This window comes from Monomorium pharaonis, chromosome 1 (assembly GCF_013373865.1).
Source record: "Monomorium pharaonis isolate MP-MQ-018 chromosome 1, ASM1337386v2, whole genome shotgun sequence".
NCBI classification, from domain to species: domain Eukaryota; kingdom Metazoa; phylum Arthropoda; class Insecta; order Hymenoptera; family Formicidae; genus Monomorium; species Monomorium pharaonis.
The window spans coordinates 30,214,713-30,230,110 of record NC_050467.1 but is presented as its reverse complement, the minus strand read 5'-3'; the positions used below and the strand labels follow the sequence as shown (position 1 = coordinate 30,230,110).

Genomic DNA, 15,398 nt, shown 5'->3' with positions numbered 1-15,398 from the left:
AAGAAACCACCACCTTCTCGCGGTTTCCGTTGAGCAACAACATGTACGTTATTCATTAAAAAAACATATATTTTAAAATTATTTATTCTTGACTTATTTATTATACAACTTATTCTGCCCGATATTTCTTTTATTAAAAATTTTTTTATCCTTAGTTATTGTTTGCAAATTAAAGGGCAAACTAAATAAAATATTAGTAATTGATCCTAAATAAAATAACACATAATTTAATTTTTTATTTAATTCTTTTCACTAATCATAAACTCATTAAATAAACTAATAAGTTTTCGAGGAAAACATACACGTTGGCCAAGAGTGGACTATCATTTATTCTTTTCTATCCTTTATAGTTTTGATTCTTTTATATATAGAAAAAAATTCATTTAATTTATATTTTTAATTACACCATAATTAAGAGACACGACAGTGTCTCACGTCTAGTGCAGAAAGACCCGCAAGATCTACTAGACGAATCAAGTTTTGTTTTGTTATTTTATATATAACATACATATATAATTAAATAACTGTATAATTATATCCCCGATAGGAAAAGATTTATAAAATTGTATCACAAAAGAATTGTAAAAGATTTATAATCCGTCATTATGAGAGCATAGTTGAGAAAATAGATGTAGAAACATTAACCTTTTATAAAACATTAATAAATGTTTGCGCAATTAAATTTTGAAATGATATATTGACGTAACAATAGCGATATGGCGAATCATTTTAACAACACATTTGCAAAATTAAATTTAGAAATAAATTTTGCAATAATTTAGAAAAATATTTCAGTCGTAACATGTTTAAAACATTTAGAAAAATAATTGTGCACAAAAGACTCAAATTATTTCCCAATTATTCCTAAATTATGGTGCACAAATATTGAAACATGGAATGTCTAATATTGCATGTTTCAATATTTGTGCATTATAATATAGAAATGATTTAAGAGTTTCTGATCGCTATTACTATCAATGAGATACTTAACTCTCCAATGGACGCAACTAATCTGTCAGAAAAAGTGTCTCTTTTTTAATCTTTATATTAAATGTCTAGTAGTAAATAAGCGATATTTGTTAAATTCATTGTGTAATACCTTTTGGTATTAACTTTGAATTAAATGTTGAAGATTAAATGCTGTAAATATTGCACATTATTATTGCTGCATTATATTGTGAAAATATTAAAGATTATAATGTAATAATTTTAAATGCTGAAATAATTGCGAAATATTTATATTTCAATATTTGTCTAATCTTTAACAAATATTATTTAACAATTATATTCTAACAAAACTGTTGCGTTATGACGAATCATTTTAGCACAATCTTTAATGCCATTATTGTACAATGTTTGCAAAATCTTTCTATCGGGGATATAATATACAATTTATATACAATAAATGTAATAAATAATTTAATAGTACAAATTTATAATCGTCGGTCTGTAAATATGGTTATAAGAGTAAGCGGAGAGTAACCCGTAACGCGATAATTACATGAGAATGGGCGAGAAAGTAATGAAAGCGAGCGAGACGACAACAGAGTCTAAAGAGCGAGCGAAACAGTAATAGAAACGAGCGAGATAAGAATAACACAGCACGAGAAGAAGGCTCGAAGCTCGAGCGACTCGAGGCTCGAGACTTTCCCCCACTTTTCGTCTTGTATTTTTATCTCGCTCGTTCTTATTACCGTCTCGTTCGCGCTTCAAGCTCTCTTATTGTTGTCTCGCTCACTCTTATTACCTTCTCGCTCACTCTCATATAGCTGTCGCTTTGTGTACATAGCACGGAACGCAACCTAAAAATTGTGCGTATGAATTACCCTTCGGATACTGGTTGTAGTTCATATCCACGTCGTTAATGTCCTGAGGGCGCTCACCGGCTAAAACCGACTCGCAACGTCACTCTAGCGTTTCGCTGATGTGCGCTACCCCTTCTCCTGCCACATCTATGTGGCAAAACTCTGAAATGTGCAACACTGCTCGCGGGGAGGCGAGCCTGCTACGTATGCGGATCGGCCAGGGGGTGCAAATTCATACCTGGAATGGAAGGGGACGATTTTCAGCGCCGCCTATCCTTGGACTCGGAAGCCAGGAACTAAATTAGTCACGTGACGAAGGTCACGTGAGATAGCATACATAACCACTCTACACATATATCCATGCATATATAGTATTCGTGTAGTAAATGCTACAAAATATTTTAATTTCCAAATAAAACAAATTAATAAGTATATATTAAATTAAATTTATTAATAATGTTTATGTACATTAAAAAATTTTGTTTTCTTAAAATTAAATATTAAATAAAAATAATAATTAGAGTGCAATGCAACAAATTTTTCCCATCCCACTTATAAACAGACTGCGGACTGTCAGATGTAAGTCTGTTTTTCATAAGTATACACACACACACCTTTAAGTGACCATTTACCTTTTTTTCGATATTAGAAGAAAAAATAGTGTGAACTAGTGTGGTATAGCTGAACAACAGGTTTTATATCCGGTGTGGTTAAAAAAATGTGATGCATAGCACAACGCATCATGATGTACACCATTTACATACCACATTAATGTAATAATGTAAGATATACATCCATACATCCACACATATAAACATTTTACATTATATAAATATATATATATAAAATACATAATATCATAAAACACACAATATACAAAAGTAAAACATATATACATAATACATACTGTATACATATGTAATATTATTACAAAATTATTCAACCTTTCACACAATATTTAAATGCATAACGTACATAAAGCATAAATACTATACATATTACATAATCATATAATAAAATATAAACTAAAACTGCATTCTGATATTCACTGCCAGTACTAAAAATCTATAGCATATGTGACGTAAACTATGGATATTCAGTACTGGCAGTGAATATCAGAACGCAGCCAAAGATATGCATACATCACAAAACAATGTACTTAGCCTCTCGAAGGCATATCTTCCCGTTGAGAAAATATGACATCTTCGAATAAAGTTGAAGTACATGTTTATTATAATCCCCTAAAGTTCTCTTAGAATAAGATTTAGTTAATACATATAACTTAAAAAATACACAAAGTAAAAAAAATTTTTTAATTAATCTGGAAGAAAGTATTACATTAATTTAATCAAAATTTACTTAAAATTAATTATAAATCAAATCTATCTTTTTCTGGCTCAAGCAACCTGAAGGTACACCTTCTCATAGAGAAAATGTGACTTCTTCAGAAGATTAATCGAAGAAATCTTATACCTTATTTATATAAAAAACAAACTTACTTTATACAAACATAACACTAGAGTACATTACTTACTACTATTAGATTACATCTTAAATACTTATTAGAATAATAATTACATTTCTCTCTCACACACACATACATACACACACCTACTTTTTTATAATTATTATATTAATTTTGTTTTTTTTGCTTGCCTATATGTATTCAATAATTGTTTTCTCTTTAATTTTCCAAGTTTATATGCTTCTTGCTGTTTTCTTAGTTTTATAATATTTTCACACAGTATTTCATCATTAAAATCATCACTTGCACTATGTACTAATTTATTCTTTTGTGTGCACCATCACGCTAATGTTTTTATAACAATCACACGTACTATTTTTTGAAAAACGTTATTGTGATGCTCGAAACATTTGTGCCAATTCATGTTAATATTCCAATTCGTAAAATGTTCTAATAAAACTTGGAGAATATTTCGCCGATGAGATCGCGTCTCTAACAATTTAATTAACCTGCATATAATTTGTCTCGCAACAATTGGAAATTCACTATTTTGAAAACTGTCATGACATTCTTCGCAATAATTAAAATCTTTTATTAAAGTAACAATAATTTCGTTTAAATGCTCTGATAAAAATGATATACTAGATTCTTCGCGAACAACCGTATCACAAAACATTTCACGTAGCTCGTCATTATCACTGTTGTTGTGAACAACATCAGACATCTCAGCATTTGCAAAATCTTCCTCCAAATACTTTTCCAAGGAAAATAACATGAAAGAGTCTTCCGAGGTTTCACAATTACCTCCAATAATAGACACTGATTTCATGTTACTTAACAATAAAGTTATAAATGAATCTTGAAATTGCTGAGGTGTTGGATTAGTATTACGAACCGCATGACTTCGGATTTGTCCAAAAAAATTTTCAATCGGATCTTGATTACAATACCGCGTTTTTAAAATTCCAAAATCGTATTTTAAATTTACTATTTTCCAAATTTTTTCAAACCCGTCAATAGTGAATAACCAATTTTTTAAAGTTGGCACAGATGTTATAATTTCACGCGTTATTTTGTTTATGTAGCGCATTTCTTTTAGTTTATTTTTTGCGTCAATCCAAAATGCATGATGGGCACTTTCTTTTGTTACTGGAGAACGTAAATCATTTTCACTCACCTCACTACCGTTCACTGAGTCAAACAAATCATTAAAAAAGAGCACTGTTTCGGCTGTTGTAAGATCTTCTTCACTATTAATTTTCAATTCTGAATCTTTCATCTCCACGGTACCTGTAACAAATACAAATAATACAATAAATTAGTTTTATATAAAAGTGATGACGAGTATTTTTTTGTATCACTTTTGTATAATTAATATTACAATACTTACATTTAGATCTTGTAAGTGTCTCAATGCAACTCGCAACTGTACCACTCAATGCCTGTGTGGCATATTTTACACGCATTTTTTTAATTTTATCCTCCAGAATATGTTCCTTAGTAATTTTTTTCAATTGCGGACGTATAACATTCATCTTCTTGTCCATTATCCACGCTGTTTTTATTATATCCCACGAGGCTATACGGTTATTCACATTGGTACAGTTTAGTGCGAGATCCTTTGTTAACAAATTGTTTTTTATGCTCTTAATAAGATGTGGAGGATCAAATAATGGAACGACTTCAATATTTTCCACTTCAAAAGTTTGAGCTGTTAACAGTTAATTTTGCAATTTATATACTCTATGTATTATTCTATGTATTACACGTGTTTCATTACAAAAATATATTAACGTACCTTGTGTTTTTTTCTGAAAATTCCGTTTTATATCCGTCCGTAGCAATAATTGCTTAATGGCAGCTACATTAGATGAACCCTGGTCGCAAACAGTGGCAACAATGGAAAAGCCTGCTTTAGAAATCTTTAAAATGTGCTCTTTTATTGATCTTATTAATTGAGCTGTATTTGTAGTTTTCGCGCAAAAGTTATAAGAAATAGGCATCTTCCAGCCTGTATGTAAACCACGTAGCATAAAAACTAAAACGTAGTCCGCAACTTTACTTGTGCGATTGTTGCCCCAATCCTCAAGACCACATATAATGTCCCTACGGATATCATACGTGACAGAAGATTGTATGGATACCTCGTCCCACATTAGGATGCACACTTTGTCCTTATCAGACATTTTAAGAGACATATTCTCCAAATGTTGCAGGATAAAAGGGTTCAATCCAGCGGTCAGAGGTATCTTTTGAAGCGCCAATTGCAAAGTTTGTCTCGATGGTATATGCTGAAAAACCTCCCGTAAACGCGAATAAGCACGCTTTCCCATTGTTTTATATAACGTTAAAGCTAAAGCCTTTTGTTTTGCTCCATATCGATGTCCCTAAAAATCCCAACAAATGTAAATTAATATTTTAGAAAAATGTAAAAAAATGTTAAATACAAATGCATTAGTAAACTTTTAAAACGTATTTGATATAATGTTATACAAATCACTTTTCCACTACAAAACATGCAACAAAATAACATTAACATGCTTTAAACGCAAAGCAAATTTTTTTCTGTAATTCTAAACTATTTCTATAACTTTATACAAAAAAACATATGCCAATTATATTACAAACAACAATTAGATAATATCTAATATGTAAAAAATATAGGACAATAAACACAAGTAATAATATTTAGTTTAATAAATGACACCCAGATAGACAGACATGCTAAACATGCAAATACAATTTATTACGTCATCTCAATTTTAACTAAAACTTATTAATAAAATTCATAAATTAATGTTTTCTCTTTTTTACGAAAATAATGAAACAATTCTTATAATAAAATGTTGTAATTTTAATAGCATCTAAATGATACTCTACAGGAGTATCGAAATACATCTAAAAAATTTTTTATACTGACAAAAAATATATCGAAATTTGTTTATTGGAACATGAATAAAACATAAATTTATTAAAATTAATTCTAAATTTTTAAATAAGATTTAACATTGTCATATTTAGATGTTATTTTTTCAATACGCAAAATCATATAAAGATACCTTTCTAATATTAGAAACACTACATACATGTATACTGAAAGATGTATAGTGAAAATATAGAGAAAGATTACACGTGTGCAAAGAAGTAAAAATATAAGTGATCTAGAAAATCGATTTGTTTATTTTTGCACAATGAAACAATTGTACACATGTCAAAATTAACGCACATACAATAAGTTCGTACAATAAAATTATTCAAAAGTGAGGAAAACAAAATCATTTATTTTCAGGATAAAGAAACTCTTTTAAAGTTTTACTTTTACTCACTTCTTTTCTTAAATTTAATACTTTAATATCATGTGCCTGGACTGTCTGCTTTTCTTGTACTGCATTAGTGTGTCCTTTATCATGTGATTTATTCTTTAATGGCTGCAATGATTGTAGTGTTGGAAGAAGTGCTGCATCGAAAACTTCATTTTCCTATAAATGCTGCAGTATTATACACGCTTACTATACGTATATTCTTAAATACTAAAATTATTGAAACCCTCTCGCGTATTGTTAATTAAGAAAACATTATTATACGTATTGGCTATCTAGATAAATCGCAATATAATTAAGAATCTAAAAATACATAAGCTTAAATACGTATTTTGTTTTTAATTATATTACGATTTTTATGATTTACTAACAAAGCAAATCATAAAAACTATTTTTAATAATCGATTAATATTTTTTGTACAACTATAAATATGTCTTATAATGATATCTCTAATATATATGGGCATGGCATTTTCCAACAAGAGACACAGGACACAATATAACAATGTAACATAGAATTATTTCATCCTTGTTTAATACTAATAAACAACAAGGATGAAATAATTCACTGTTACACTGTCTTTCTATGTATTTTACTAAAAAATGCTTTATGACACACATCTACTATATACGACATTTATATACGACATGCATCTACTATATACGTAATTTATATACGACATACATCTATTATATATGTATAACTACCACATATAATAAATCCAAGATAATAAAAATATTCTAAGACGATGTAGATTTTAAAGCAATACATTTATTAAAATGTTTCTCCTATAAGTTTCAATAGAGTAGTGCTTAATTATTCATGACACCACTTAGATAATTTAATATTAAGTTTTGTAATTAATAAATCCCCCAAAAATTATTTTAAATACTAAACGGTATGAATAGTTGTAACTAATTACAACGTGATCAAACAAGACGCTCTCTTTCAATACAGAAAATATATTTAAATTAATTGATGATTGCGCGCTTTGTGTAATAATTTTTGTAGTGTTTCGACTAAATGTTTTAAGTGTATTAGCGAATAATGTAAAAAACCCGCTAATACATTTGAAAAGAACCAAAACGTCATGAAAATTAAAAGAAAACACTTGCCAAATTATTTTCAAAAGAAACAAATATATTTTCCACTCTTAAAGAGAGGATGTTACCGACTTTATTGTTAACGCTTTTTCGCAGTGCTGATTCGCAGTGCTAGGTCTTTCATTTGGCTCACTTCGTGCTGCAAGAGAAACTGTAATTGCAATTGAATTTTGACAGTTGTCAAAATTCAACTTTGAGATTGTTATCACAGAGTTAACATTTATTTTACCTACTACACATTTTTTCTACCCACTACATTCTAATAAAACCTTATACTCTATTTAAATAAGCATAATCTAAAAATTAAGATTACGTTACTGTTTTTAAATAATATACTAAAAAAATTTTGTAAACTATATAATATATTACATAGTTTACAAAATAATATTAATATATTTATTGTTAAGTATACATATTCCTATAGAAATATGGTAATTAATAATAAATATCTAAGTATTCTTTTGAAATTTAATGTATTGTAAGAAATTCTCGTATTTACATATTTATTGTATATACAGTATATACATTATATACTGTATACATTATATTGTATACATTATATATATATATATATATATATATATATATATATAATGTATATATACAGCGTACTGAAAAGTACTCACTTGTTATACATTTATTACATAATAAGCTATTAATACAAAATGAGGTGTTTATAGTAAATACTTTAATATTTCCATCAGACTATATTATATAAAAAATATTACATAAATAAAACAAAATCCTTGTAAAAGAAAACTAATAAAAACTCATTTATTTCTAATATTTTCAGATTTATAAAATTATTTTTTTTAATACAATGTAGATATTCGACATTCTTTGATACACCTCGTTCTGTATTAAATTACTAACCTGTGGTGCGTGAGAAAAATTTTGGAAAATCATATCCATGAAGGTTTTTTGGATGCCGGAGAACTCTGCAGTGATGTTATTCCAAGTATTAATTTTGTCAGCATCACGTTTCTTTTTCCTACATCTTCGGATAATCTGCTTTTTTTTGTAAAGCATTTTTTGATATTGTCGTATTTTCTTACGATAATGATAAATATTTACTGTATGGACAGTACTAATATTTATCTCCTGTTGTGTTGGTTTTGGCACTAAATCAGATTTGCAGGTTACATTTTGTGAAGTCTCTGATGCTGCAATATCACAAGAATTATCTACAATAATACTGGCATTATCTATAATAGTACTGGCATTATCTGCAACAGTACTGGCATTATCTACAACAGCAATATTAGGTAAATATAATGTAGGTATTGCGTTGTCTTTAAGATGCCGTTTCTGTCCATAAGACACAATCATGTCTTCAGAAAAATGTAACCCGCAAATTCTTAATTTGGCCTTTGCTTCTCGTGGTGCTTCTGTAACACAATAATATACAAAACTACATTAAAGTATATTGTAAATAATAAAATATTTTGATTAGAAAGAAACCAAAAAGAAATCTTTATCAGTTATTGTTAACAGTAATAAAAATAATTTTATATTTAAATACCCAGATAGCCAAGTAAAGGCAACGTGTTGTCATTTTGCTGTCACTTATTCGTATTTAATTTCATCAAACTAAAGCCAAGGTGTTTCCACACACTGACTGTTGTTCTGACATCATGTCAAAGTTTACATTAGAATTCAACAAACTGACGGCAAGTTGTCAACATGCATGCACAATTTGTTGTCAATGTGACGAGTTTATTATTTCTCAATGCATGCTCTCACAATTTCACAAACTCATGAAGGTTATTTGGCCTCCTGATACTAACTTTGTTTCACATTAAATTACAATAACAGCAAATTGTGGGCAAGTTTACAATACATGCAATGTATTAGTTTGCCCGATATGTTCAATCTCGCTTGGCTATCTGGGTACTATTAATTAATTATAATAAATATAAACATTTCTATAATTTTTAAGTTATCAATTTTCTTAAAACTCACCAATCATGTCATTTAAACAAATTGCTTTTAACCACATCTATAACATCTCGTGCAGGCAATCTATGGCCTGGAACCCTTGAAGATGATGTACATCCGGGTACACAGCACTTCCACACCATTTTCCTGAAAAAAATAATCTTAAATTAAATAACATACATATATAACTTATATTTAAAAAGCTACTTTTGTGTAGTGTGTGTGTTGTAAATAAGGTATGTTTTGCTTAAAAATATTAAATAATAAATATTCTAAATAATAATAAGCTGAAATGATGCAAGCTATTATATTTTTAGTAGTATTATTTAGTAATAATTGTATTGTATTTAATATTATTTAGTAATAGCATTTCGTAACGAATATTCCAGTTAGGTTAAGTGTTTTGATATTGTATTTCTGTTTATTATCCTAAGCTGATACAAATGTAATCAAATAGTATATAATTCTTAATACCTGTTTAATCGCTTTTACAAGTTGTTCAATTTCCCAATCTTCTTAATTGTCCTGATTGTCCTGGTCCATGGTCTTCCGTTGGTCGGTTGGTCCTCGTTGTTGCTCTTGCCGCACTTTTCAGTTTATTTCAATTCGCGCGTATCCCCTCTCTTTATCACATGACCCATTTTAGTTCCCTTATTTCCGAGTCCAAGCGCAGATGGCACTACAATACATCGGTCTCCTTGTTTAAGATAGGAGTTTGCACTCCCTGGGATCGGCGGAGCACCTGGCGAGAGGGTGCCCAAGGCGGTCGGCGTCGTCGATGGAGGCGGCTCGGGGGATGGCGCAGACGACGGCCACCAACCTGGTGCAGTCGGCGGAGTTGCCGAAGCCATACACAGTCACGGTGAAATTGTCGATCAAGGATCGGTATGAGGATCTTTGTTGTTATGTAATCGAGGCGATGGTCGATTCTGGTTCGCCGATTAGCCTGATTCGGAGTAGTGTTATCCCGGGCGATTCGCACTTACTCGCGGAGGATGTTGATCGATTTTGCGGCATTAACGGCTCGCGGCTTGTGGCCGACGGCGTGCTGTACGGCGATGTCAAACTCAGGGACGTGCGTTTGCCGATGAAGTTCTACACGGTACCGGATAGCGTAATGGCGTGTAATGCTCTTCTTGGTTGAGATTTTTTGAGTTGTCCGTCATTGCAATTTACTTTCGGAGAAAAGTTAGAGATCGCGAATAAGGAAGAGAACCGAGCCGTTAGCGAAATAATGCATCTGAAATGCGACGACGACCCTGTTCGACCGGGGGACGAGTTACAGATCAATCCCGCAGTAGGCGAGGCGGTAATTTCGGAAATTCATGTTGCTTATGAATCGCGTTATCTTAGCAATAGTCGCGAAAAAAAAAGCGTACCGGATTTCGAGATGGTGATTGCACTTAAACATGAACAACTCGTAAGTGCGCGCGCGCGAAAGCTGTCGCTTCCCGACAAGCGGGCATTGCAGGAAATCTTGGACGAGCTCCTGGCGAGGGGTATCATTCGAGCTAGCGATTCGCCGTATGCGAGCCCGATAGTATTAGTAAAAAAGAAAAACGGCAGTTTGCGACTGTGTGTCGATTATCGCGATAAAATCACAATACGCGATAATTTCCCGACTGAGCTCATAGACGAGCTCATAGAACAATATTGATCTCTTAAATGGTAAAAGATATTTCACGATTTTGGACTTGAAGGATGGATTTCATCACGTGAAAATACACGAGGCATCCGTGAAGTTTACCTCGTTTGTGACGCCTTCACAAAATTTATTCGAATTTATCCATGTAAGTCGACGACAACGGAGGAATCGGTGGGCCATCTCCGCGATTATTTTCGGGCGTACAGCCGACCGAAGCGATTGATCTCGGATAGGGGTACGTGCTTCACGTCAGAATCGTTCAGGGAGTTTGTTAGATCAGAGACAATCGAGCACATACTGATTGCCGTGGGCACCCCGAGAGCGAACGGCCAGGTGGAAAAATTCAATAGAGTAATAGTGCCGATGCTGGCGAAATTGAGTGAGACGCCCTCCGGCTGGGACCATGCAGTAGAGAAAGTTGAATATGCTCTAAACAATACGATTAGTCGCGCGACGAATAATATACCATCCCGATTGTTATTTGGCCTTGAGCAAAAAGGTCCGTTCAACGACGCCGTGCGCGAGAAGTTGAGTGAGGATGCCGGACTGGAGCGCGATCTCGAGTCAATGCGGGACCGGGCGCGAGCCAGTATCGAAAGGGCACAGTGCGAGAGTACCGAGCGATATAATCTTAGACGAAAGGCAGCGCGTAGATATCAGGTTGGCGATTACGTGGAGATCCGAAATTCTGAGACTGCGGTCGGAATTAATAAAAAACTAATACCCAAATTTAAGGGCCCTTACGTAGTGAAGAGGGTCTTAGACTTTGATCGATACGTTGTAGCGGACATTGATGGTTTTCAGCTAACACAGCGACCGTATACAGGAGTGGTAGCCCCTGATCAAATGCGACCGTACCTAAGACCTTGACTGACACAGCGAATAGCGTGTATCTATATATATGTCGATTTTAGTTAGCATGACGAATGTAATTGTTTGTTATATTTAATGCTGTAAGCAAAGTAAATTAATTTCCTCTATAACAAAAAAAATAAATAAATAAATAAAAAGGACCTGGTTAGCGAAACCGGAAATAATTAAGCCCGTGATAAATGAATATGTTGCGGAAAAATGTTAGTAAAGAGCGGACAATTTTACGATACATTTGCCGAGACGGCCAAATAGTCAGGACGGCCGAACTGTAAGCAATTTGCGAGGAGTCGAGTTCACTCCACTCGGTCGTGTTGTCGACGAGGCAGCGTGTCATCGCGTGTTGCCTATTATTGTTGCATATTATTGTTCGTCGAGCGGTATCGTGCTTGCCTCGTGACGAGAGGAGGTACCGTTGATCGATTCTGCCCGCTACGTGGAGGCAAGTCGAGATTCGGAAAAAATGTACAAACTCTCGGGATTGGTCCCGGGGCGAACAAGCGGGGATCCCGAGAGAGGTATATAGAGACCGGGAATACGAGCGTGGCTTGCTCGCTCTGTACGGAGGAAAAGAATAACCAAAGTAATAACAGCAGTGTGTTCTTCGTATTGATACTATCCATCCCTGATGCGATTATTCCTGAGCCTACGTTAACATATATCAATATAATAATACATAAAACTTATAATTCTCAACAATAATGATAATACTTGTAAAATAATCAATTAACTACAAAGTTGTTTATTTTTAATTTGTTAAAAAAGTTGCGTTATCACGCTTTGGGGTCACTGAGATCCCAAGCAAAAATTTATATTCCTTTGTTTTCGTTGCCGAAAGACGACTGACGCCGACAACCGTTCAACGTTATAATTTTTCTCCGCCAGTCTGAGATCTCGGGTGGCGCTGTAAACAAAGCAGCAAGAAGAAATCGCTCTGGATTCCCAGAGACCCCTGTGCGTGTTCTAGGATTAAATTAATAAGATATCTCAATTGACAGCGTTTCTTAGAATTTATTACTTGCGAAATACATCGGATAACAATTCGTTGCTAATTGTTTATCGCAAAATTGCGTGGTTGTGCTAGATTCGACTCAAGAATAAAGTTAAAAAATTTGTTAGTCAGTGAATTTCTTCTCTAATGTGTTCCTAGATTTTATTGTTCTCGATATATGCCGGTTAATAATTTATTGTTAATTGTTTATTGCAAAATTGCGTGGCTAGATTGCTATGCTAGATTCGTCTCATGAGCATATAGTACTTTTAAAAAATTTACTTCATCTTTAACCTTTTGAATCGAATCTAGTATAGTCACGTAATTTTGCGATAAATAATTAGCAATAAATTATTAATCGGCATATTTCGTGAGCAACAAAATCTAAAAACACATTAGAGAAGAAATACGCTGACTAACAAATTTTTTATCTTTATTCTTGAGTCGAATCTAGCACAACCACGCAATTTTGCGATAAACAATTAGCAACAAATTGTTATCCGATGTATTTTGCGAGTAATAAATTCTAAGGCCGGTATTTATAGTCGGATCTTATATTTAAGGTCATCTTAAGTACTGTCTTAAGATGCCATCAGCCAATCACAGAGTCATATTAGCATCTTAAGACATTGCTTGAGACGATCTTTAAATAAGATTCGACTATGAATATCAGCCTAAGAAACGCTATCAATCGAGAAGATATTAATAATTTGTAATTTTAAGGTATTGTGCTAATGTACAGTAGCTTTATTATAAACGGTAAACAACAAAATCTCAGAAGCGTTATCAATCGAAAAATCTTGTTATTTTAATTAGAATTTTTTTTTTCGTATTTATTTATAAAGGAGTAACTTTAGGAGTGGTTTTAGAGTTTAAAATGAAGCAAATGAATCGGGATTGGAATAAATTACAAATAATTAATTGAAAAAATTTACCGTTTTTTTTAATAACTCCCAATCGGCTGGAGCAAAAAATCTGGACTTTAATAACAAATTAGCAACTAAAGAGCACTAAATTTTTGTGTAAGTTTAATCGATTATGCTAAAGTGGCTATGCCAGCTTAGTAGACGTCGTTTCGCGTTCACTTGGGGCAAACTACTACCATATATCTTGAGAATATATTCATAGTTTACAGTGAAATAAATATAAATAGGTAATTAGTGAGATGTTAATTCATAATTAAAATTTATCTGTAAAACTTGCATTTAAAAATACAGTAGACCAAGAATCAAATAATATATAATTCATTTTACATGCTTTAGAGCTTTTAATATAATAATTAGTAACAATTTATCTTCTTAAAATATATTTTCTGTGCATAACCACACAACAAAACATCACAGAAATATATTGCATAGCTACAAACAAGATATTTTAAAAATATTCTGAAATCTTTAAATCTTATATTTAAAATAAACTGAAGTTTATTTTAAAATGTTATATAAATTATATCATTGGTTACAACCAAAAATACCCTTTTATAAACAATACATGAACAAAAAGATACTTTAAAATTTATTTATTATGTATTATCTAGATTGAATTTAATAAACAATATTATCTTTGATTATTTAATATATAAATAAATGTGATTTTTTTCCATCCATAAAGGTATATATTAGATTAATTTGATCAAACTCTAATACAGAACGCTTGGGAAAGAATGAGGTACATTTACAACATATAACCATATAACCAATATCACATAAAATATAAATAAAATTTACATACTCACGTAAAAGAACAGTCGGACTCATATCGCGTTTATTTAGCGCGAGCTATTACCGTATATGTTAAGATAAGATATATTCATAGTTTACGAATAAATCAAGAATCAAATGATATGTAATTCATTTTACACATTTTAATGCTTTTAATATAACAATTAGTAATAATTTATCTAAAATATATTCTATGAATAAACTACAAGTCATCAAAATATTTTAAGGATACTTCTGAAATATATATCTTCAAGATATTTAATTTTTATGTTTATTCTTACCTTGAAATCTTATATTTAATTAAATTATATCTTATTGTACAAATAAACTTAGAGCAAATGTTCCAGAAATATCCTTTAACAAACAGACAATACGAAATATCAAATAATGTCCTGCAAATTTTATAAGTACCTGATACTTTAAAACTGATTTAAAATCTAAAATATATTTTGCTGCATGAGTTATACAAACTTACAATAGACAAAGAGAATAAAAATGTATGATACCATTAACGATACCTGTTGTGTAGCAACAACCAC

General features: G+C 31.6%; 1 protein-coding gene across 1 annotated transcript; it reads left to right on the top strand.

The window, feature by feature from the left end:
• The first annotated feature begins 10,863 nt into the window (after positions 1 to 10,863).
• Positions 10,864 to 12,257, top strand: LOC105833313. Its single transcript, XM_028191033.2, has one exon. It carries the CDS (start codon positions 11,641 to 11,643, stop codon positions 12,145 to 12,147), a length of 507 nt encoding a protein of 168 aa, XP_028046834.1. The 5' UTR covers positions 10,864 to 11,640; the 3' UTR covers positions 12,148 to 12,257.
• Positions 12,258 to 15,398: the final 3,141 nt, after the last annotated feature.